Source organism: Triturus cristatus, chromosome 8 (assembly GCF_964204655.1).
Source record: "Triturus cristatus chromosome 8, aTriCri1.1, whole genome shotgun sequence".
Lineage (NCBI taxonomy): Eukaryota > Metazoa > Chordata > Amphibia > Caudata > Salamandridae > Triturus > Triturus cristatus.
Window position 1 is genome coordinate 1,680,663,365 of NC_140591.1, and position 17,918 is coordinate 1,680,681,282.

General features: G+C 45.1%; 1 protein-coding gene across 1 annotated transcript in view; it reads left to right on the top strand.

Moving 5' to 3' along the window:
- Positions 1 to 17,918, top strand: part of LOC146808593 (uncharacterized) — a 95,653-nt gene that overhangs the window by 27,341 nt on the left and 50,394 nt on the right. Inside the window, exon 3 of the mRNA XM_085623616.1 lies at positions 9,173 to 9,277. Within this exon, the coding sequence (XP_085479742.1) occupies positions 9,173 to 9,277 (105 nt within the window). The remainder of the gene's footprint in view (positions 1 to 9,172; positions 9,278 to 17,918) is intronic.

Below are 17,918 nucleotides of genomic sequence, written 5' to 3' on the forward strand. Positions count from 1 at the left end.
TTCGTACATGGTTACGCTTCCATCCCAAACCTCTAGTTCAATATGTTTATTTGCTCTGATCCCCAAAATACTCAGTTCACGAGGTGGTGATTCCAGCCTTTCCAGCATTATTTCAGCTCCTCCAAAGGTGGTTCTGTGCCCACAACCAAAAAAGGTACAGATGGTAAACATGCCCCACTCACTTTAATATATTTGAAAAGACACAAGGGTACCCAGAAGAGGTAATCAAGGACCTTGGGTAATTATGTTTTTAAACAAGAAACAGTGGTCCTTAGAAGGAGGGGAAGGTACAATTGGGATAAATATAGTCCAGAATCGAAACTATATAATGGGATGTCCAGCCGGACAAACCTATTTATTTCTACAATGTAATAATCACATATACAATATACGTACTATTGTGGGACACAGTCTTGTATCCTTTGGGGGAAAAAAACAGACAATACATGTAAAACAATTACATACAAGGGGGCATTTCAGGCAAGACGGAGAGAGCTTATATGCAAATCCAATGTTAGAAGCTTTTTTGTAACAGCACATGCACTTTTTTAACACAATGGCTTAATGTGCACGTTGTTAGCTTGGGTCGACGACGTTTCGATCCTTTCTAGGATCATCATCAGGACAAAATAAAATTGCTGGCCTGAGCATAAGAAATTGCCTGTGAAAGTAAAGGAAAGAGGGTTGATATAGAGAGAGGGGAGATTCGAAAATGATTTAATTAAGCATGCCGAACAGTAAGCATGCGACTGGTGATGAGAAGAGACACTGAGGAGAGTGCTATTGGAGAATTGCGACGAACCCGTGATACAAGTGAGTCGCGAGGAGGGAACTAACATGCAAGGGAGAAGGTGGTGGAATCGCGGGCGTGAATCACCGAGCAAGTGCCACGGGGCTCGAGGGACAAAATGTGACCGACCAATCGAAGGAAGTTGAGCTACTGACATGCTTAGAAATAGACAGACGGTTGCATATAAGCTCTCTCCGTCTTGCCTGAAATGCCCCCTTGTATGTAATTGTTTTACATGTATTGTCTGTTTTTTTCCCCCAAAGGATACAGGACTGTGTCCCACAATAGTATGTATATTGTATATGTGATTATTACATTGTAGAAATAAATAGGTTTGTCCGGCTGGACATCCCATAATATAGTTTCGATTCTGGACTATATTTATCCCAATTGTACCTTTCCTTCCTTCTAAGGACCACTGCCACTCACTTTAATGACACACGCCATTCAGTGGGGGTGATCCGGAAACTCAGTCCCTTTGGTCCCAGGAAGAAGACCTCAATATATCCAATTGAGGAAGTGGCTGCAATAGGAAAATCTCTGCAGAAATGTGCAACTTGTCTGTTCAGCAGACCAGCCCCAATTAGGATGAACAATTGAAGAATCATATAATAAGCAATCAGGGGGCAGGAAATCATGATCCTTGTCAATTCTGACTAGGGCAAAAACGAACATTTGACCTATTTGAGCAATTCACATCGAGGGGCAGTCAATCTCCTGGCAAGTTGTCTAAGTCATAATCTTCCCTCTTCTAAAGAGTTCCATTTCAGCCCTAAAGTGTTTCAGTTAGTGACAGAACTTCTCGGCCATCTGACTCTGGACTTGTTCGCATATCCGGCCAATTCCCTTTTATCCTCCTTTTGTGTGGGAAAGCTCTGTCGCTTCCATGGCCCCATTAGACACTGCATGCCTTTTCTCCATTTCACTTATCCAAGAGGTTCCGTTGTAGGGAAGCGATGATGGTGATTTCATTGCACCTTTCTGGCCAAGGAGACCTTGATTTCCTTTGCTAACTTAGGGAGCATTACAACCCCATCTTCTTCATCCTTTCAGTTCGAGCCCACTGCAATCTCCTATACTGTCATTCTGACAGATACGTTTAGTATTAGAACAGTGGTCCTTAAACGCAACAGTTGAGTAAATAGGATAATTATAGACTTGAATCAGTACTATAATGCGAGTGTCCAGCAGGACAATCAATTCAATAAATCAAAAATGTCAAAGAACAAAAATACAAATGTAGCAATAATGTGGGACACAATCCTGCATCCTACATGAACACATGACATATACATTTAGGACAAAAACATATCAGGCAAGACGGGTTAGCTTGTGGAATATTGAGCACAATTTCTAACAAGCTTAGAGAAACAGTAACTGCACTTTTTTTTATCATGTGGGATTAACGTGCAAACTGTTTAAAGTTGGTCGACGATGTTTCGATCCTTTAAAAACAAAAATAGGCTCATCATCAGGACAGTTAAGGTGCAAGCCTGAATCTATGAAAATAGCCTGGATAGTACTTGAGGGAAAAGGATGGTCATACGTGGACTCAGGAGGGGCTGGAGCAGCAGTAATGATAGTTCTGTGGATAAGGTGGTGAAGATATTCGGGCGTTTTTCAGCAATACATGATAGTATATTCAATAGATTAGCATGTGGCGATGCACAGAATGATTTGAGATCCGATGCTCAATAGCTGGGAACAGACAGATACATCAGATAAGAATGAAGACCAGGAGATTGAGGGGACTGGATTACAAGCTTTAGATTGTGTAGGTGAAGTATCCTGTGACATCCAGACAGTAAAGAAGATTTCCTACCTTTACGCATATGCGAAACATTGGAAAAACCTTTGATGCTCTTGCTGAGTTCTCAACCTGTGTTAATCAAGCCATTTAAAATGTGGGATTTTTTAAGGGATGAGTTTGCCAAGGGCCTAGTCTCTTCAACATTATCTTCTCAATGGGCCACCATTTATTCTTGTAAACAATCAAGGGGATCCTGTCACACATTTTTTGTTTGTTTATTAAACTCTTAAAAACTTAACATATAAGGAATCCTGTTGTTACGCTCCAATTTTCTATTGGAATTCTTTTACAGTTTTTGAATGTTTGCCCAAGGTTTCTGTAGTAATTAGTTAACCTACCATCCCATTCTATGTCAGTTCCATGGTTACAGAATGTTTCTGTTTGAATACCAGGGTCTGTTGATTCATTCCCTGGAAGCTGTGGAAAAGAAGGGTCAATAAACATAGTGCTCTTACACTCTCTTGCTTCTGTGTAATCACTACAAAGTTGGCGACAAGTTTGACCGTTCAACTTCGCCACCCACGTGTGCAATGTTAGAAAAACAATTTGATGTAGAAAGCAGTCTAGTTGTAGCTAGACAGGTTTTACAGTAGAGAGCAAGAAGCTAACGAAAGCACTGTGTCGCATGTGCCGGCCCTGAGTATTCTGGCATCAGAATAAAAGTTTGAGCACTTCACGTCTCAGCTGATCAGGGATCAGGTTGTAGTGCATTGCAGTGACAAAAAAGTTCAGGAAAACTTGTTAACTTTGAAAAATCCATCTTTGCAAGAAACCATTACCATTGGTAAAAGCATAGAGTTATCTCAGAAAGCTTCCAAAGAGTTGAAACCGGACAAAGCAGTTGTGGGGGCGGTAAAAGAACGCAGAGATCAGGGAGTATAACAACAGAGTGAGCAGAGTGGCTGTAAGTACACAGCTGCCAGACCTGAGAAAAAGATGGGTCAGCAAAGAAATCTGTGCACAAAATGTGGGTTCCCCTCTCATTACCCTAACACTCGATTCTGTTCAGCGAGGATTGCCTCCTTTTGAAAATGTGGCAAACAAGGGCATGTTGCCAAAGTGTGTGTTTCGAGGGGCAGTGTCAGTACTGTTTACACTGAAGATCATAAGGGTGACTTGTCGGGGGAGGTGGTGAGTTCCATGAGTGAATTGTAGTGGTGAAGATGAGTCCTATGATTGTGTGGATCCTGTAGTGGATTTGGTTGTTGATGGGAAGTCTATTCAACTGTTGGTGGATTCTGGTGCATGTATGATCATGATCACGGAGGAGTTGTTTGAGCATAATTGGGTAGACAAACATCTCGAAGCACCAGACAGAAATCCTGTATCCTATGAGGGTAGGAGGATTGAGTCAAAGGTTTTTTTGAAACCAGCTTAATTTTTAAGGACAGGTGCACTGGTGGAAGGTCTATGTGGCAAAGAAAGGACTCAACATCTTGGGGTGGTATCACCAGGGTCTTTTTGGCATGAACCTCAGACCTGGCACTAAGGAACAAGTGTCGGTGGTGGATGAGCATAGTCAAAGAGAAAGTCTGACTGTGTGGGCCAACAAATTCAGAAGTGTGTTTGATGACAAATTGGGATGCATCAAAGGGTTCAAACATCTTATCAGGGTGAAGGAACAGGCAGTTCGAGTCAAGCATAAACTGCACGATATGTCCTATAGTGTCAGGGATGATCTCTCTTATATGCTCAAGAGGATGTGTGAGGTTATGAAACCCTTTGATTCTTCCTTATGGTTGTCTTCGCTGGTCGTTGCCCGTAAGAAGAATGGGAGTCTCAGAGTGTGCATTGACTTGTTCAGTCTGAACAAGGTAATCTGGGTTGGCTCGCATCCTCTCACCTGCATTGATGACATTCTTTTTAAGTTTGTTGCTGCTAAGTATTTTTGCAAGATTGACCTATCCTGCGTCTACCATCAGACGGAATTGGATGCTGTTTGTAAGCATTTGGCTACTTTTGTGTCTCCGGTGGGGACCTTTCAATTTAAGAGGATGCAATTTGGGCTTGCCTCAGCAGCCTCTGTATTTCAGCATATCATGGAAAAAGTCTTGAAGGGGGATGAGGATATAGTGATCTTCCAAGATGACATTCTGGTTGCTGGGAAGTGCAAAGCACCATATGATAAGCACCTCATAGAAGTACTAAACAGACTGCAGGAGAGAGGCATTGTAGCTAACAAGCTTCAATATATGTTTGGGGTGGAATCGATTGAGTATTTTGGACATCGTATATCGGGTGAAGGGATTGCACCAAGAGAAGGTTTGATTGAGGCCATCGTGAATGTCCCATGCCCCAAGTCTAAAGATCATGTCTCTTCATTTTTGGGTGTGTGTCAATTTTACACTAAGTTTATTCCCAACTGTGCTGCTAAAACTGTCCATTTGAGAGAGTTACTTAAGAGGACGGTCACCTTTGTATGGGATCAGGTGTGCCACAATGAATTTGTTCGTATTAAGCAAGAACTTGGGTATTCTCACCTCTTGGGAGAAGCGAGTTTGGATGGTTTGTGTGTATGATCACCCAGGTCAAAAACAGGCAAGGAACCTAATGTTGGGTTTGTCTCTCTGGCATTACGACAGAGTGAGAAGAACTACTCTGTCATTGAAAGAGAGTTGCTGGCCTGCGGTTGAGCAGTTGAAAGGTTCAAGTGCTTTCTGTGGGGAAGAATTTCAAGTTGTTGAACAACCACAAGCCTCTCATTCCTATTATTAATGGCCATATTGTCAAGCAGCATACCCCAAGGATTGCGAGATTGAGTTCGAAGTTTTTGCAATACAGCTTTGAAGTGGCGAACATATTGGGTTGGAAAAACACGAGGGCAGACTTTCTCTTGAGATCACCATTACTTTTGGGAAGTGGGGAGTAGGTTGGAAGTGATGAAGAGTGTTTGATTGAAACTGTAGATGTCTGCAGTGTGGGTTTCTTTTCTGAACAGGAGTGGTTGGATGCCATGCAGTCTGATCCGGTTCCCAAAAAAGTTAAAGAACACATTGTTCAAGGTTGACCTAAAGAGAAGCATTGGGATGGAGACCTTCAACTTTTTGCCAGGATTGACGTTGAGCTCCCTTTGGAGGGTGGTGAGATGATCATGCGGGTGATAAATGTCTTCCCCCTGAATGTTTAAGGTCACACATCATTGATGCGGGCCATGAGAGGCATCTTGAGCAAATGAGTAACAAAAAGAGGATTCGTGGAGTCTATTGGTGGCCATCCACGGATCGCCAGGTAGATGATGCTGTCAAGGCTTGTTTGATTTGCAGTGCCAGTGACAAGGTCATCAAAACTGTAACCCCTCCCCCTGTTCAGGTGGTGGAACTCCACAGTGGTCCATTGATGAAATTGGGTGTTGATTTTGTGGGGCCTTTCAATGCTTTGCCCAATAAGTATCAGTTTGCTCTGGTCGTAGCCGACTACTACAGCAAGTGGTGGGATGTCCATTTCATGGTTGCTCCCAAAACCCAGGAGGTCATCAGATGATTCTTTCAAAGACTGATTACAAGGGAAGGGTTCCCTAAAGAAATAGTGTCTGACAATGGAGAGCAATTCACATCAAAGGAAATGCCTGACTTTCTTTCTCAGTCTTGGATTTTGCATCACCGTGTGGCTCTATATCACCGACAAGCCAATGGTTTCATTGAGCACATGAATCGCATTCTTGTTGAGTGTGTGCAGTGGGCTATTTCCAATAGGATGGAGGTCAAATAAGCAGTGCAGAGCATGTTGTGGGCCCATCGCACTACTCCCAGTCAAGCAGTGGGTAAAAGCCTGTTTGAGTTGTTATGTTGGAGAGTCGCTGCCTTTGACATGTGTCCAGCCTGGATGAGGAAATGGGGTTTGCGTTTGAAGGTTGGATCATTTGAGGATGTTGTGAATACATCACCCTATATCACTGATCAAGTGTATCGTAAATGCGCACAGGATGTTTCTGATCAGAACTTCAAGGTTCTAGTGGGTGCCTGGGTAAGATTTAAACTACCTCACAAGGTGGCCAAGGGTCAAAGTTCAGTCCCCCCTGTAAGGTGGATGCCACATCACACTTTGCTGTGAGAGTCAATGGGAGGAGCTGGTGGAATCTCTCCAGGAATTACAAAATTCCCAGACATATGGTTCTGCAAATGGGTCTCGAGAGCGGTGCGGATCTTCTGTGTCAGAACCCTTTCGGAGGGGACGTGTTGTTACAAAGGCTGTGGGCGATGGTGCTATAGATGTGCATTGGGGGTTTCCCCTACTTTCTAACACACGTAGGAGTGGTAGGAAAAGTGTTCCACCTAAACGTTTGGATTTGTAAAAAGTGTTCCATCTAAATGTTTGAATTTTAAAAATGTGCACATGCAATGTTTTTCTGCTGTTTTTCCTCTTTTCCTTTTCTTTTGTTTCTCTCGCTATATCTTGGGACATGAGGCATTTATGATGGCCTCAATCAAACATTCACTAGGTTCAATCCCCTCAACCGATATACAATGCCCTAAATACTCAATCGATTCTCTGAAGTACTTTTTTCCCCTTTTTTACACGCTCAGGGAAAGAAAGTAGATGTTCTAGTAATTAGTTAACCCACCATCTCCTTCTATGATGTCAGTTCCATGGTTACAGGATGTTACTATTTGAACACTAGGGTCTGTTGATTCTTTTCCTGGAAGCTGTGGAGAAGAACAGTCAATAAACATAGTACTCTTACACTCTCTTGCTTCTGTGTACTCACTACAGTTCCCTTTAAACCTCTACACCAAGATGGTTTTACCCAGGTTTCTGTGAAGGCAGCATTCCTCATTGCAGTAAACTTTGCAACATGTCTGGGGGAATTAACGTCTTTGCTGATCTCTTATTCATATTAACAATTCCTCTGGACAGAGTGGTAATCAGACCTTAACCCACGTTTAAGTCCAAAATGCAATCAACCTTTCATTCTACAGAAAAAAGCATTCTTCCTGTTTTCCAGGCATCTGATAACATGCCTTCAACACTGGGTGTTAGAAGCCCACTATTGATAAATTTGGAGAGAACAAGGGAATTTAAATCTTCTCAGTCTTTATTTGTGTCCTGAGATACTGCCTTGAAAGGGACAAAGGCTTCAACTTCCGCAGTTAGTAGGTGAGTTAGACCTGTAATTTCCCTTTCGTAAAAGTCACAGGAACTATACCTGCCTGGAAATGTGTTGGCAAGATTGACCAGGGCAGTAGCTGCATCGTGGGCAGAGGCAGGTGTGTGTTTTGCTCCAAGAAATATGTAGGGCAGCAACATGGACGAACACTGACACTTGTCTAGCTCATTATAAATTGGAGATGTTTCCCAAAGCCACAGACAAGTTTTGTTTGTCTGTTATAAATATGGCAGTTAAGTTATTTTTACAAATACATTTGATTTTCAGCAGCATATAAATGTGTCTGTTAAGTTTTTTGCTTTGATACATCCTCAATAAGTAAATACTGTAATAAGGAGGGCACATGTAGGGTTAATGAACCAAATTACTTACCAGAAATCTTAATTACCCTTAGGATAGGCTTCCTCGTTATATTAAGATCTCTCTCACCCTCCATTACTTCCTTTAACACAAATATACTGGTGGGAGGGATCTTTATACACCAGAGGGGATATTTAAGAAGGTTTCACGCAACACAATGCAGCAAGCCGCCTTTCTGCACTGAAAGGGACAGGGCATGAATTTTCTCGTTCTAACTGCCTAATGCCAAAGCAAGCACCTTGGCACCATGGTGCAAGGGTTCCTGCATTGTAGGGAGGTATTTTCCACTGTCTGTGTGTGCTGCAGAATGCAGCACATGTAGGAAGAGGAAAAAATAAGAAGAAATAAACATATTTCTCCTCATTACGCATCCCCTGGGGAGGCAAAGCATTTTGATGCATTCCCAGGTCTGCCACTAATGGTAAATTTGGGAACGCACCCTTGGGGCAGAGTAACCAAGGCAGCGACTTGCATTACTTCAGATTTATCAAGCCACACAGAGCCATGCCAGGTGAACTTGCGTGGCTTGATAAATCTCATTATAGGTTTTGTGATACCCTGCACCCCCTTGCATGGTGCAAGGGTGATGCAAAAACATTGGTAAATGTGCCCTGACAAGTTTGTATTTTAATTGAAATAGAGGAAAGCTTTGGTAGTGTCCTGTTGGAGGCAAGAGGGGCCTCACTAAGTGATAACTACAACAGAAGGGCTACCCTAAGGTTAATAAATATAACACGTAAGTAAATTGGCTCATTTGTGCTTGGGTTCTAGGTGCAGTTGCAATGGATTTCGAACACAGGATTCCTGCAGTTGCCAGGCCTCTGTTACAAAATGACATGCACAGAGCTGGTTGAGCAAGCCACACATGATCTCTCCTGCTGTGGCTCCTGAGTCAATGCTCATCCTGGTGACTTCCTGTTGTGCACTTTTGATATCAAGTGCCGCACAAAGTCAAGAGCTTGATGACTCTCGAGTCGTCACTCTTGACACCCTGCAGCCACTCTTCGTCTGTTTCTTGATAACTATTGGTGTTCAGTGCAGAACATTGATTTGTAGTTCATTCTGTGTTTTCTAATCTTCCTCAAGTGTTGCTTGTTCTCCATTGCAGACCCCTGCCCCAGACAATGTGATACCAACAGGTTTTGTCTTGGAACCCATGACTGTGTGTCGCTAGATTGTGGAGGCGCGTATTGTCGGCTAAAGCCAGTGACAGGTAATGTGTCAGCTTCTGACTTCTTTTTTCCACGCCAAGGTTGTTCTCTGTGATTGAGACAGCAGTGATGTGAGGTTGTGTTGGTGTTCAGTGACACCCTCCCACACACACACACATCTATCATGAGTGGCAAATCTGCTTCTAAAATTCAAATACATTTCAAGGGATAATATGAATGTAGAAAGATTGTCTTATCTTTACATTTCTTTTGAGGTTTTTAAGGAGGCAACCCTGTCCAATTAGGTGCCCAGATGGACAGCAGTCTGTGAGCTCACTGTAGGTACACAGGTTTTGGTGCACTTTTTCAACAAGACACAACGCTCATCTTGCCACATCTTACACCCAAATGTAGCCCCCTTCTCACCAGTTTCTAGTGCCCCCCTCATTCCACAGAGTGTGGGGTCTTACAGATTGCAAGAGCACGGACTGTTTTGGGTCTCAAGGTTCTTGAACATGAGTTTAGGATGGACCTTTCCTCTTTTGGCCGTCTCCTCCTTGACCTCATTGTCACAGCATCAATAAGCTTTCCTTTGTCTGATAGCTATACAGAGCACAGATTCTCCACCATTGGATGGCTTTACACATTCTCACACCCTTGAGTAGCTAACATATTCAAAATCCTGTAAATGTAACCTATACCCTGACTGGAGAACTGTATTTACAGGTAAGTAGTGTAAAGATGCATCTACAGAGCATGTCTTCAGTGACCTGTGCAGGTCTTTTAGTGACACTGGAAGCATAAGTCCAGCTCAGGGCAAAGGAGCCGTTCGCAGGAAGTCCCCATAAGCCGGTCTCGTCCATGTGCATAAAGCTGATCTTCTGCAGTCACCTAAGCAGTGTATTGGCTTTACAAACTTGGGCCAGATGCATAGCTTGGTGGATGGGTTACTCCATCACAAAACAGCATCACACCAGAGATCTCATACACCTTATTATACGGGGCATAGGATATAATGCATTTGTAATACGGCGGACGAAATACCCGCCAATTTGTGACAAAGTAATCTATCTGTCAAACTCCAAATCTGGCCTTCTGTCCCCATAGGGCGAGGGTAGTGGAAGCAGTCTACACATGAGGGATCACAATACATTCATTCATGCTCTTGGTCTGGTAGTTTGTGTTATTGTTTATCATTCTATATTTTTTTATGTGTTGCTGTTGTATTGGTGTACTGTGTTGTTGTGGTCTGTTTTCTAATATTGTGTTGCTGTATTGTTCTTCTTATGAGTTACTGTGTGTGGTGTTGGTGGTGTGTTGTGTAGTTTGTTATTGCTTCTTCTGTAGTGTTGTATTGTGGTAGCGTCCTATTTGACTGGGAAGAACTCACTTCATATGCCTTACTTTAAGTCTGTGCAATATAAACAAAAAAGACAAAGGTCTCTCCTTGTCGAAAGTTCCCAATGAATACTAATTCCCTCCGCATATATTGACACTTTATAGATTTGTACACACAGGCATCAGTGGAACACCAGTGGCATAACACCAATTGATGAGGAATGTGATGAGGGGCCTCTAAGTCCTCCGTACCTCAAAGATATTCATTGGTCTTGGGCTCAGTGAGGGCCTCTTAAAGATTTGTGAGCTCCACTTGCCACAGGCGCCACAGGGGCTGTAACTTCCCTATGGAACATATACAACAGAAACTGGTGAAATCAGCTCATTGCAGGAGTGCAGCTTTCTTTTGAGAGTGGCAGAGGAAAGCTTCCTAAATATAGAAGAAGTGTAAAACCTTCAGATGCTGAGCTGTCCACTAGTGAATCCTTGTTTATGGTCGTAAAGTATGAAGAAGAGGCCAAATACATCAGTGGCGGCGAGGCTTTCATGGCCAGCATTGGAAAACAAGGTGACGTCAGCCAGCCGCGTGATGCTAAGAGCAAATGCCTCAGCTTTCTTATATTCTATTAGACTTCCAGTGACAGAAAGAAATATACCCCATAAAAGATGTTAAAGTGCAGCATCTCAGGTCTACCTCATTATGTGATAACCATATATTTAGAGCACTTTCACTAATCATACCTTAAAACAGCTCTTCCAAGCTTGCTTAGCCATACGTCTCTTCTTCCTTAGATCATGAACAGCACTGTGATTGCTTATCTCATGTTGTTAACACTTCAAACTGGCCTAGAGGCAGACATACATAAACTGAGGTCTAGTCTTTATGTTATGTTGGATCAGTCTATTCTTATTGTGCTCATTCAGCTATTAGTATCCCCTTGAGGCGCTAAGATCGTTATCTGACCTGCTTCCAAATCCATGAATGCAAGGCATAGGCACAGAACCCTCACTTCATAATTATGTTCAAACTTCTATTGTAAAGAAAACATTGTGGTCTTCAGAGCACAAAACACAGATCCCTAAACAGTAGTGTTTCCTCCCTTAAGTTCCACCTTTACTGCTCATGGGTTCATTGCACCAAACATTGCAATCATCTGAGAGCCGAAGCATCTCCAACTTACCACCTCCGCCTTCACCCCTTATGCTCCCCTCCCCTGCTTCCGCACCCTTCATATACCTATGCTCTTGCTTTACAAGGGATGGTCATGTTCCCTAAACCAGCTACTTTATGATTTTCTATTTCGTGAAACCCCCTCAGGAACCCTCTTTAGCAGGTAATTATTGTGAGCTCTGAATCTTCATCCTCAATTGGCACTTCATGATCCCGCCTGCCTGTGACACTTGTTCAGTAAAGTGTTCCAAATGTTTAGAAACAAAAGGCTCAATCCAGTGAGCTCCCTTGAGATCAGCCTCTCGTCGCCAGGATATATTTAAGTGTATGATAGTGTTTAGAAGCCCTTGTGTATCTCCTCCCCTGCACTCTAACTCTGCTATAGCCTCAGCCTCAACAGGTGATTCAGCAGATTACCAGCTTTGGTTACTCACACACCATATACTCACCTGGGCCCATAAACCTTCATACAAATAAGCTAGTAGTACCGCAGGAGTCAATTTTGTTTACCTGCAAGATTTTGTGATCTTTACCCAAATCTTACAAATCCAATCTTCTTGACAATGAATTTCCTCTGGTCAATTAATCTAGTAGCTAGCAGTATAGGCGGAAATAACAGTAAAGGGTTTCTCCAATAATCACAGACTTAATGAGTTTTTAAAAAAGTTTTATCTAATCAATAATTTTGTGAGTCAAAAGTCAAATACATGTTAACATCGAGTTTCATTCAGGAAGAAATCAAGTTTATTTCAAATAATAAGTCTCAATACAATATTGTGATGACAGCACCTGTAAAGGGAGAAGAAGAGAGCAGGTACAAGGACAGATTTCACAGCATTATATTGACCTAAAATGAAAGATGAACCCAACTCCTTGAAGATGGCCAGATGGAGTCCACCGGGACAGGTGGAAGACAGAGGATCAGGACAGGTTCAGAACTGGGAAGGTGACCTCTTCGTAGTGCGACGCCAGCGTCGCACCCCTCTCTGGCACTACTCTCCTCGATCTTTCTTCCGCAATTCCCCTTCTAGATGATTGGATTATCGATCAGTATTTTGGTCTCTCGAGCAGGGTCTCTGGCATCTGCAAGATCTAAGACAACGTCTCGGACAGCGTCTGTGGCAGCATTCGTGTCGGGTCTGTGACGAGTCGGAATGACGGGTTTGACAGACGGGTCTCGGGCTCTGGTCTGACTGATCTCTAACTAACTTACCTCAATTATACTATTCTGTGTTCGTGTACCACCTCCAAATGTTTCAATATCGTGTTTTCCCCTACTTCTGATTGGACAGGGCAAGGAGGTGAGTTCATCACACCATAATAAATGTAATATTTTTTTTTAGGCTCTTTGTTCTATGTTTACGCCCCTTAATTTACTTTCCCAAAGCTTTATTCCCACCCGCATTTCATATTATGATCAATTTATACATTTTGTTATAATTGTTGCTCTTGTCCAGGTCAATGGGTTAAGTTCTCATGAGATTTTCCCCGGCTTGTCCTTGGCTGGGTTTCAACGGTGTCATTATGGTTCCGGGCAGGGTTTAGTGCACGTTCCTTGCTCATAAGTGTACGCCATAATATGAAACTTTTATGGACAGGATCATCCCCCACTCAGCCAAGACCCTGTACTTCCGCTTTAGAATTGCCCCACTTCCGCTTGACTCGCTGACTGCCCCATGGAAGGGGGTACCGGTGCATTGGGGGATTGCCCCTTCTGCCCGTCGGTCAGAGAAACAGAGGCCCATTTCCTATTCTTCTGCCCCATGTACTCGGCACCCCCAATGAGTGGATTATTTGGATCCGTCGCCCTTTGGGTGTCTCCCACTGTGCTTGGATCTGACACATACGAACCAGTCGTTTGGGGCTCTCAAGGTTTGTAACCTGGGCCTGGTGCATAAGGGTCAGAAGTGTGATGCAGGCTGTTGAAATCCCCCCGGGGGTGAGATGTTAATATGGTGATGCTTTAGACCTTTGTTAGATTGGTCTTCTAGTATTCAGATATTGTGGGCGGGTGATACCATTTTTATGATGATGTGTTAATTACATCGTTTTTTTTAGATGTGTTACGTGTTGGTTAGAGCACGTGCCACCTTACCATGAATGGCGTGCCCTTGCAAACCCTGCATTGTAATTGTTGGTCGAACTTCTAAAGGCCCATCATATCCAAGGGACTTCTGGTTTATTGTGGTGTTTCCCTGCCTCCTACTCTCCTGCTGGTGTTCATTTCGATGTCAGTGAGTTCCCTAGACATTTCTCACTGCAGGATAAAGTGCGAAACATTTCAACACGCACTGTTGATCAAGGACATTGTTAGATTCTTTCCACTTGTTATTTTTACTTTGATGTTGCACTCGAGTGAGTTCCTTCACACTTGTTATTGTTTGCCTATAGCAGGTGTCATTTTAGAACACCTTAGACTCATGTAACAATTGCAGAATTAATGTGATATTAAAACCCTAAACTCTTTTTTGGCCTGAGGAAATCTACAGAATTTTGCAACATAGTTATGTGGAGTCCACCCATCACTTATTGTAAGCTGTTGGGGCTAGTACATAATTATTATGGCAGCTGTGAGGTAACTGAAATTATTGAGACATTGTTTTATATGTGATTTTAAATGTACTTTTATGGTTATATTTATGTAACCACAATAAAGTTATTACTGCTACTACATGCAAACATATCTTCTCAGTCACCGCCGCATCCATTTACCATCATAGTGTGCACTCACAGTCTCCTGAGCTGCCTACCTCTTCTGCTGCTCTCCCATCTCAACGGTGACTGATTTCCCGTCCGCTGAAACATAAATCCCATTATGTCCCATTATTAAATTACCTCATCCAGCATGTTTGGGGCCAAGTCGCCAAAGGAAAGAGGGAGGTAGAGGAAAAATTAGAAACAGGAGGACCCGTCCTCCAAAAACAGATATTTAATAATCATCGAGTCCCTCTGTTATGCGATGGCTCTTCTCTCCTTCCACTAAGATGTTTTTGATGTTTTTCTAAGGGAAACACTGTGTTTTCCTTGAATAACTCTCACCCACCAGGGTTGCCCCTTGGTGGCATGAATCATCATCGGGTTCTTCCTGTCCTGCTGCGGAGTGGGGCGTGCTATGACCTACTGAGAATTGGGAGCATTTATAGGGGTATATTCACAAGGACTTATCTCTGATTTATTTCCACCTTAACGCATCAAAAGTGAAGATAGATTTAACACCCCATTCACAAGCTGGTGCAAACTGCAGACATCGCCAGTATTCCCGCGATAACTGCCCCAAAATTAATCTCCACGGTGGACACCACCAACTAACCCTAATGAGATGCAGAGTAGGCGTTCCCGTGCAAAAACACACGAAAAAACCACAACACCACTTTCGCAACGAACTGCCAGATCTGCGATGCAAACCAAAAACAGGCGATAAGCCGCGGTAGCACCAGGTAATTATCACCTGACTTTTGCTGATGTTAAGCAGGACGACCACCTGCAGCATAAAAGGGAGCCCAGCCAAGAGCCACACCGGAAGACCCACAGATGCCATGGAGACAATGATCATGCAACGCGGATACCCATGAGGGCCACAACACCCACCGCAACCACACCCAGACCCCCCCGCCCACTCCCCCCAGGACATACACATACCGTGCACATACCGTGTGCCGTAAACAGTCACACAGCACTGAAGTAACAACCAAAAATGTTATTGAAATACAACACAAAACATAAATGCGGATGGCTCCTGTTGGGTTCGTCAGGGACAACTCAACGTCACAGCCTGGAAAATAAAGCAGAAAATCAGGACGTGTATCAGCCGCACATCAAAGGAGCGAGACACAGAGAAACAGAGAAGGAAAGAAAGCCAGAGAGAGAAAGAGAGGGAAGGAAAGGAAGGGGGGAGAGAGAGAGAGAGAGAGAGAGAGAGAGAGAGAGAGAGAGAGAGAGAGAGAGAGAGAGAGAGAGAGGGAAGCGAGAGAGAGAGAGAGAGACACCGCCGCCCCAGCGCACCCAGGCCCCACTGCTCACCTGCTGCCACCGGTGTGTCCATCAGTGGGCACACCATGTGCCCGTGCAAGCTCCAGGTCCCGGTCCCGCCACCATGGTATGGTCCACATCTTGCGGACCCGCCCGCAGCCCAGCAGGTCCCACATATGACACTGAGTTCTTAGTCATCAATGGACGAGACCACATCAGTGGAGTGCACACATCATCATCACAGGCTGCACACCCATTCAGCTGTTTCGGTGCCACTAACGCTGTGCAACCCCAGTCTGCGTCACGTGGTGGTAGGCCTGTGACGGCCGCAAGGCTTCGGATGCCACTAACCCTGTGTAACCCCAGTCAGCGCCACGTGGTGGTAGGCCTTTGATGGCTGCAAGGCTTTGGGTGCCACTAACCCTGTGCAACCCCAGTCAGTGCCATGTGGTGGTAGGCCTGTGACAGCCGCAAGGCTTCGGGTGCCACTAACCCTGTGCACAACAACTCATGGGCCCATTATGATTGAGAACCATGGAGCATCCGTCATCCAGTCACCACCGGCAGAGGAGAATGTGACGTTGTCGGACTCTTATATTTGAGGGCTCACATGACCTGTGACGCCTGTGCCAGATGGGTGTGGTGTGTGTGGAAACCTGCCCTCCGGGAGTGGCCATGACATGCTGACAACTAGACCAGTGACCTGCACACCACCAGCGAGTACGCCTGCGACAGGTAGCTATGTGGGCCCCCCCCTCGAAGCGTAAGCGGAGTGGTCTGGCCTGGCGTACGCCGGACCAGCGCAGGGCTTGCAACAATGACTCGGGGGCTATGGGCGTGGTTCAGTCCATATCCTGACAAGGAAGTGACTAATGTGTGTGTCCCTGCTGTAGTGTCCACAGCACCCGAAACACAGTAGGCAATGTAGCACACTGTGACTGGCAGCCCACCAAATGAGCATCATTGACGTAAGGGGAATCTCTGTCCCTACATCCATCCACGCATTCATACATGAATGATGAAAGACATGACACAGCAGTACATTAGTAAATGTTTATTGCACATCCAGTGGAGTTTTGCAGCTGGAGCGGTACAGAGCCATGCCAAGCATACCACACAATATGAGCACGTGGAGGGCCAGGCAGAGTCCATCTGGGGATGACAAGTATTACGGAAGAGGAAGGGTACAGTCCGCACTCTGGTCGCCATGTCATTGGTCATCGAACAGGAAATGGCAGTCCATGTCGTGTTCCAAGGTGAGTGCAGCATAGTGTATCGGGGGTCAGTGGAAGCTCATGGGGCCATGTACGGCACCAAGCAGGAACAGGCCAGGTGGCGGAAATTAATGCTAGAGCCTCCTTCTGAACTCAAACCCATCCACGTCCTCGTCCTTGGATGTGTGCTCTGCCCCACCTGTGGGTGTTGCAGTACCGTCTGTGGCACTGTGTACAACTGACACATCAGGGGCCGGAGGAGGATTGCCGGCCGCACTGTGTGGCAGTGACACACTAGGGGGTGGAGATGTGGATGGTGTGGGGACAGCAGCATTCAATCAATCAATCAATCAATCAATCATGGAATTTATATCGCGCACTACTCACCTGGAGGGTCTCAAGGCGCCTGGGGGAGGGGGTCTGCTACTGCTCGAACAGCCAGGTCTTGAGCTGTTTCCTGAAGGCGAGGTGGTCCTGGGTCAGCCGCAGGTTGACGGGCAGGGAGTTCCATGTCTTAGCCGCCAGGTAGGAGAAGGATCTTCCTCCGGCGGTGGCTCTCTGGATGCGAGGGACGACGGCGAGGGCGAGGTTCGCGGATCGTAGCTGGCGGGTGGGCGTGTAGAAGGTCAGGCGGTCGTTGAGGTACCTTGGGCCCAGGTCGTGGAGGGATTTGTGTGCATGGGTGAGGAGTCTGAACGTGATCCTCTTGTTGACAGGGAGCCAGGGTAGGTCTCTCAGGTGGCTCGAGATGTGGCTGCGTCGGGGGACGTCCAGGATGAGTCGGGCGGAGGCGTTCTGGATGCGCTGAAGTCTTTTCTGAAGCTTGGCTGTTGTACCGGCGTAGAGCGTGTTTCCGTAGTCTAATCTGCTGGTGACGAGGGCCTGGGTGACCGTCTTCCTGGTCTCGGTCGGGATCCAACGGAAGATCTTGCGGAGCATGTGGAGGTTGTGGAAGCAAGATGAGGCGACGGCGTTGACTTGTCTGGTCATCGATAGGGAGGAGTCCAGGAT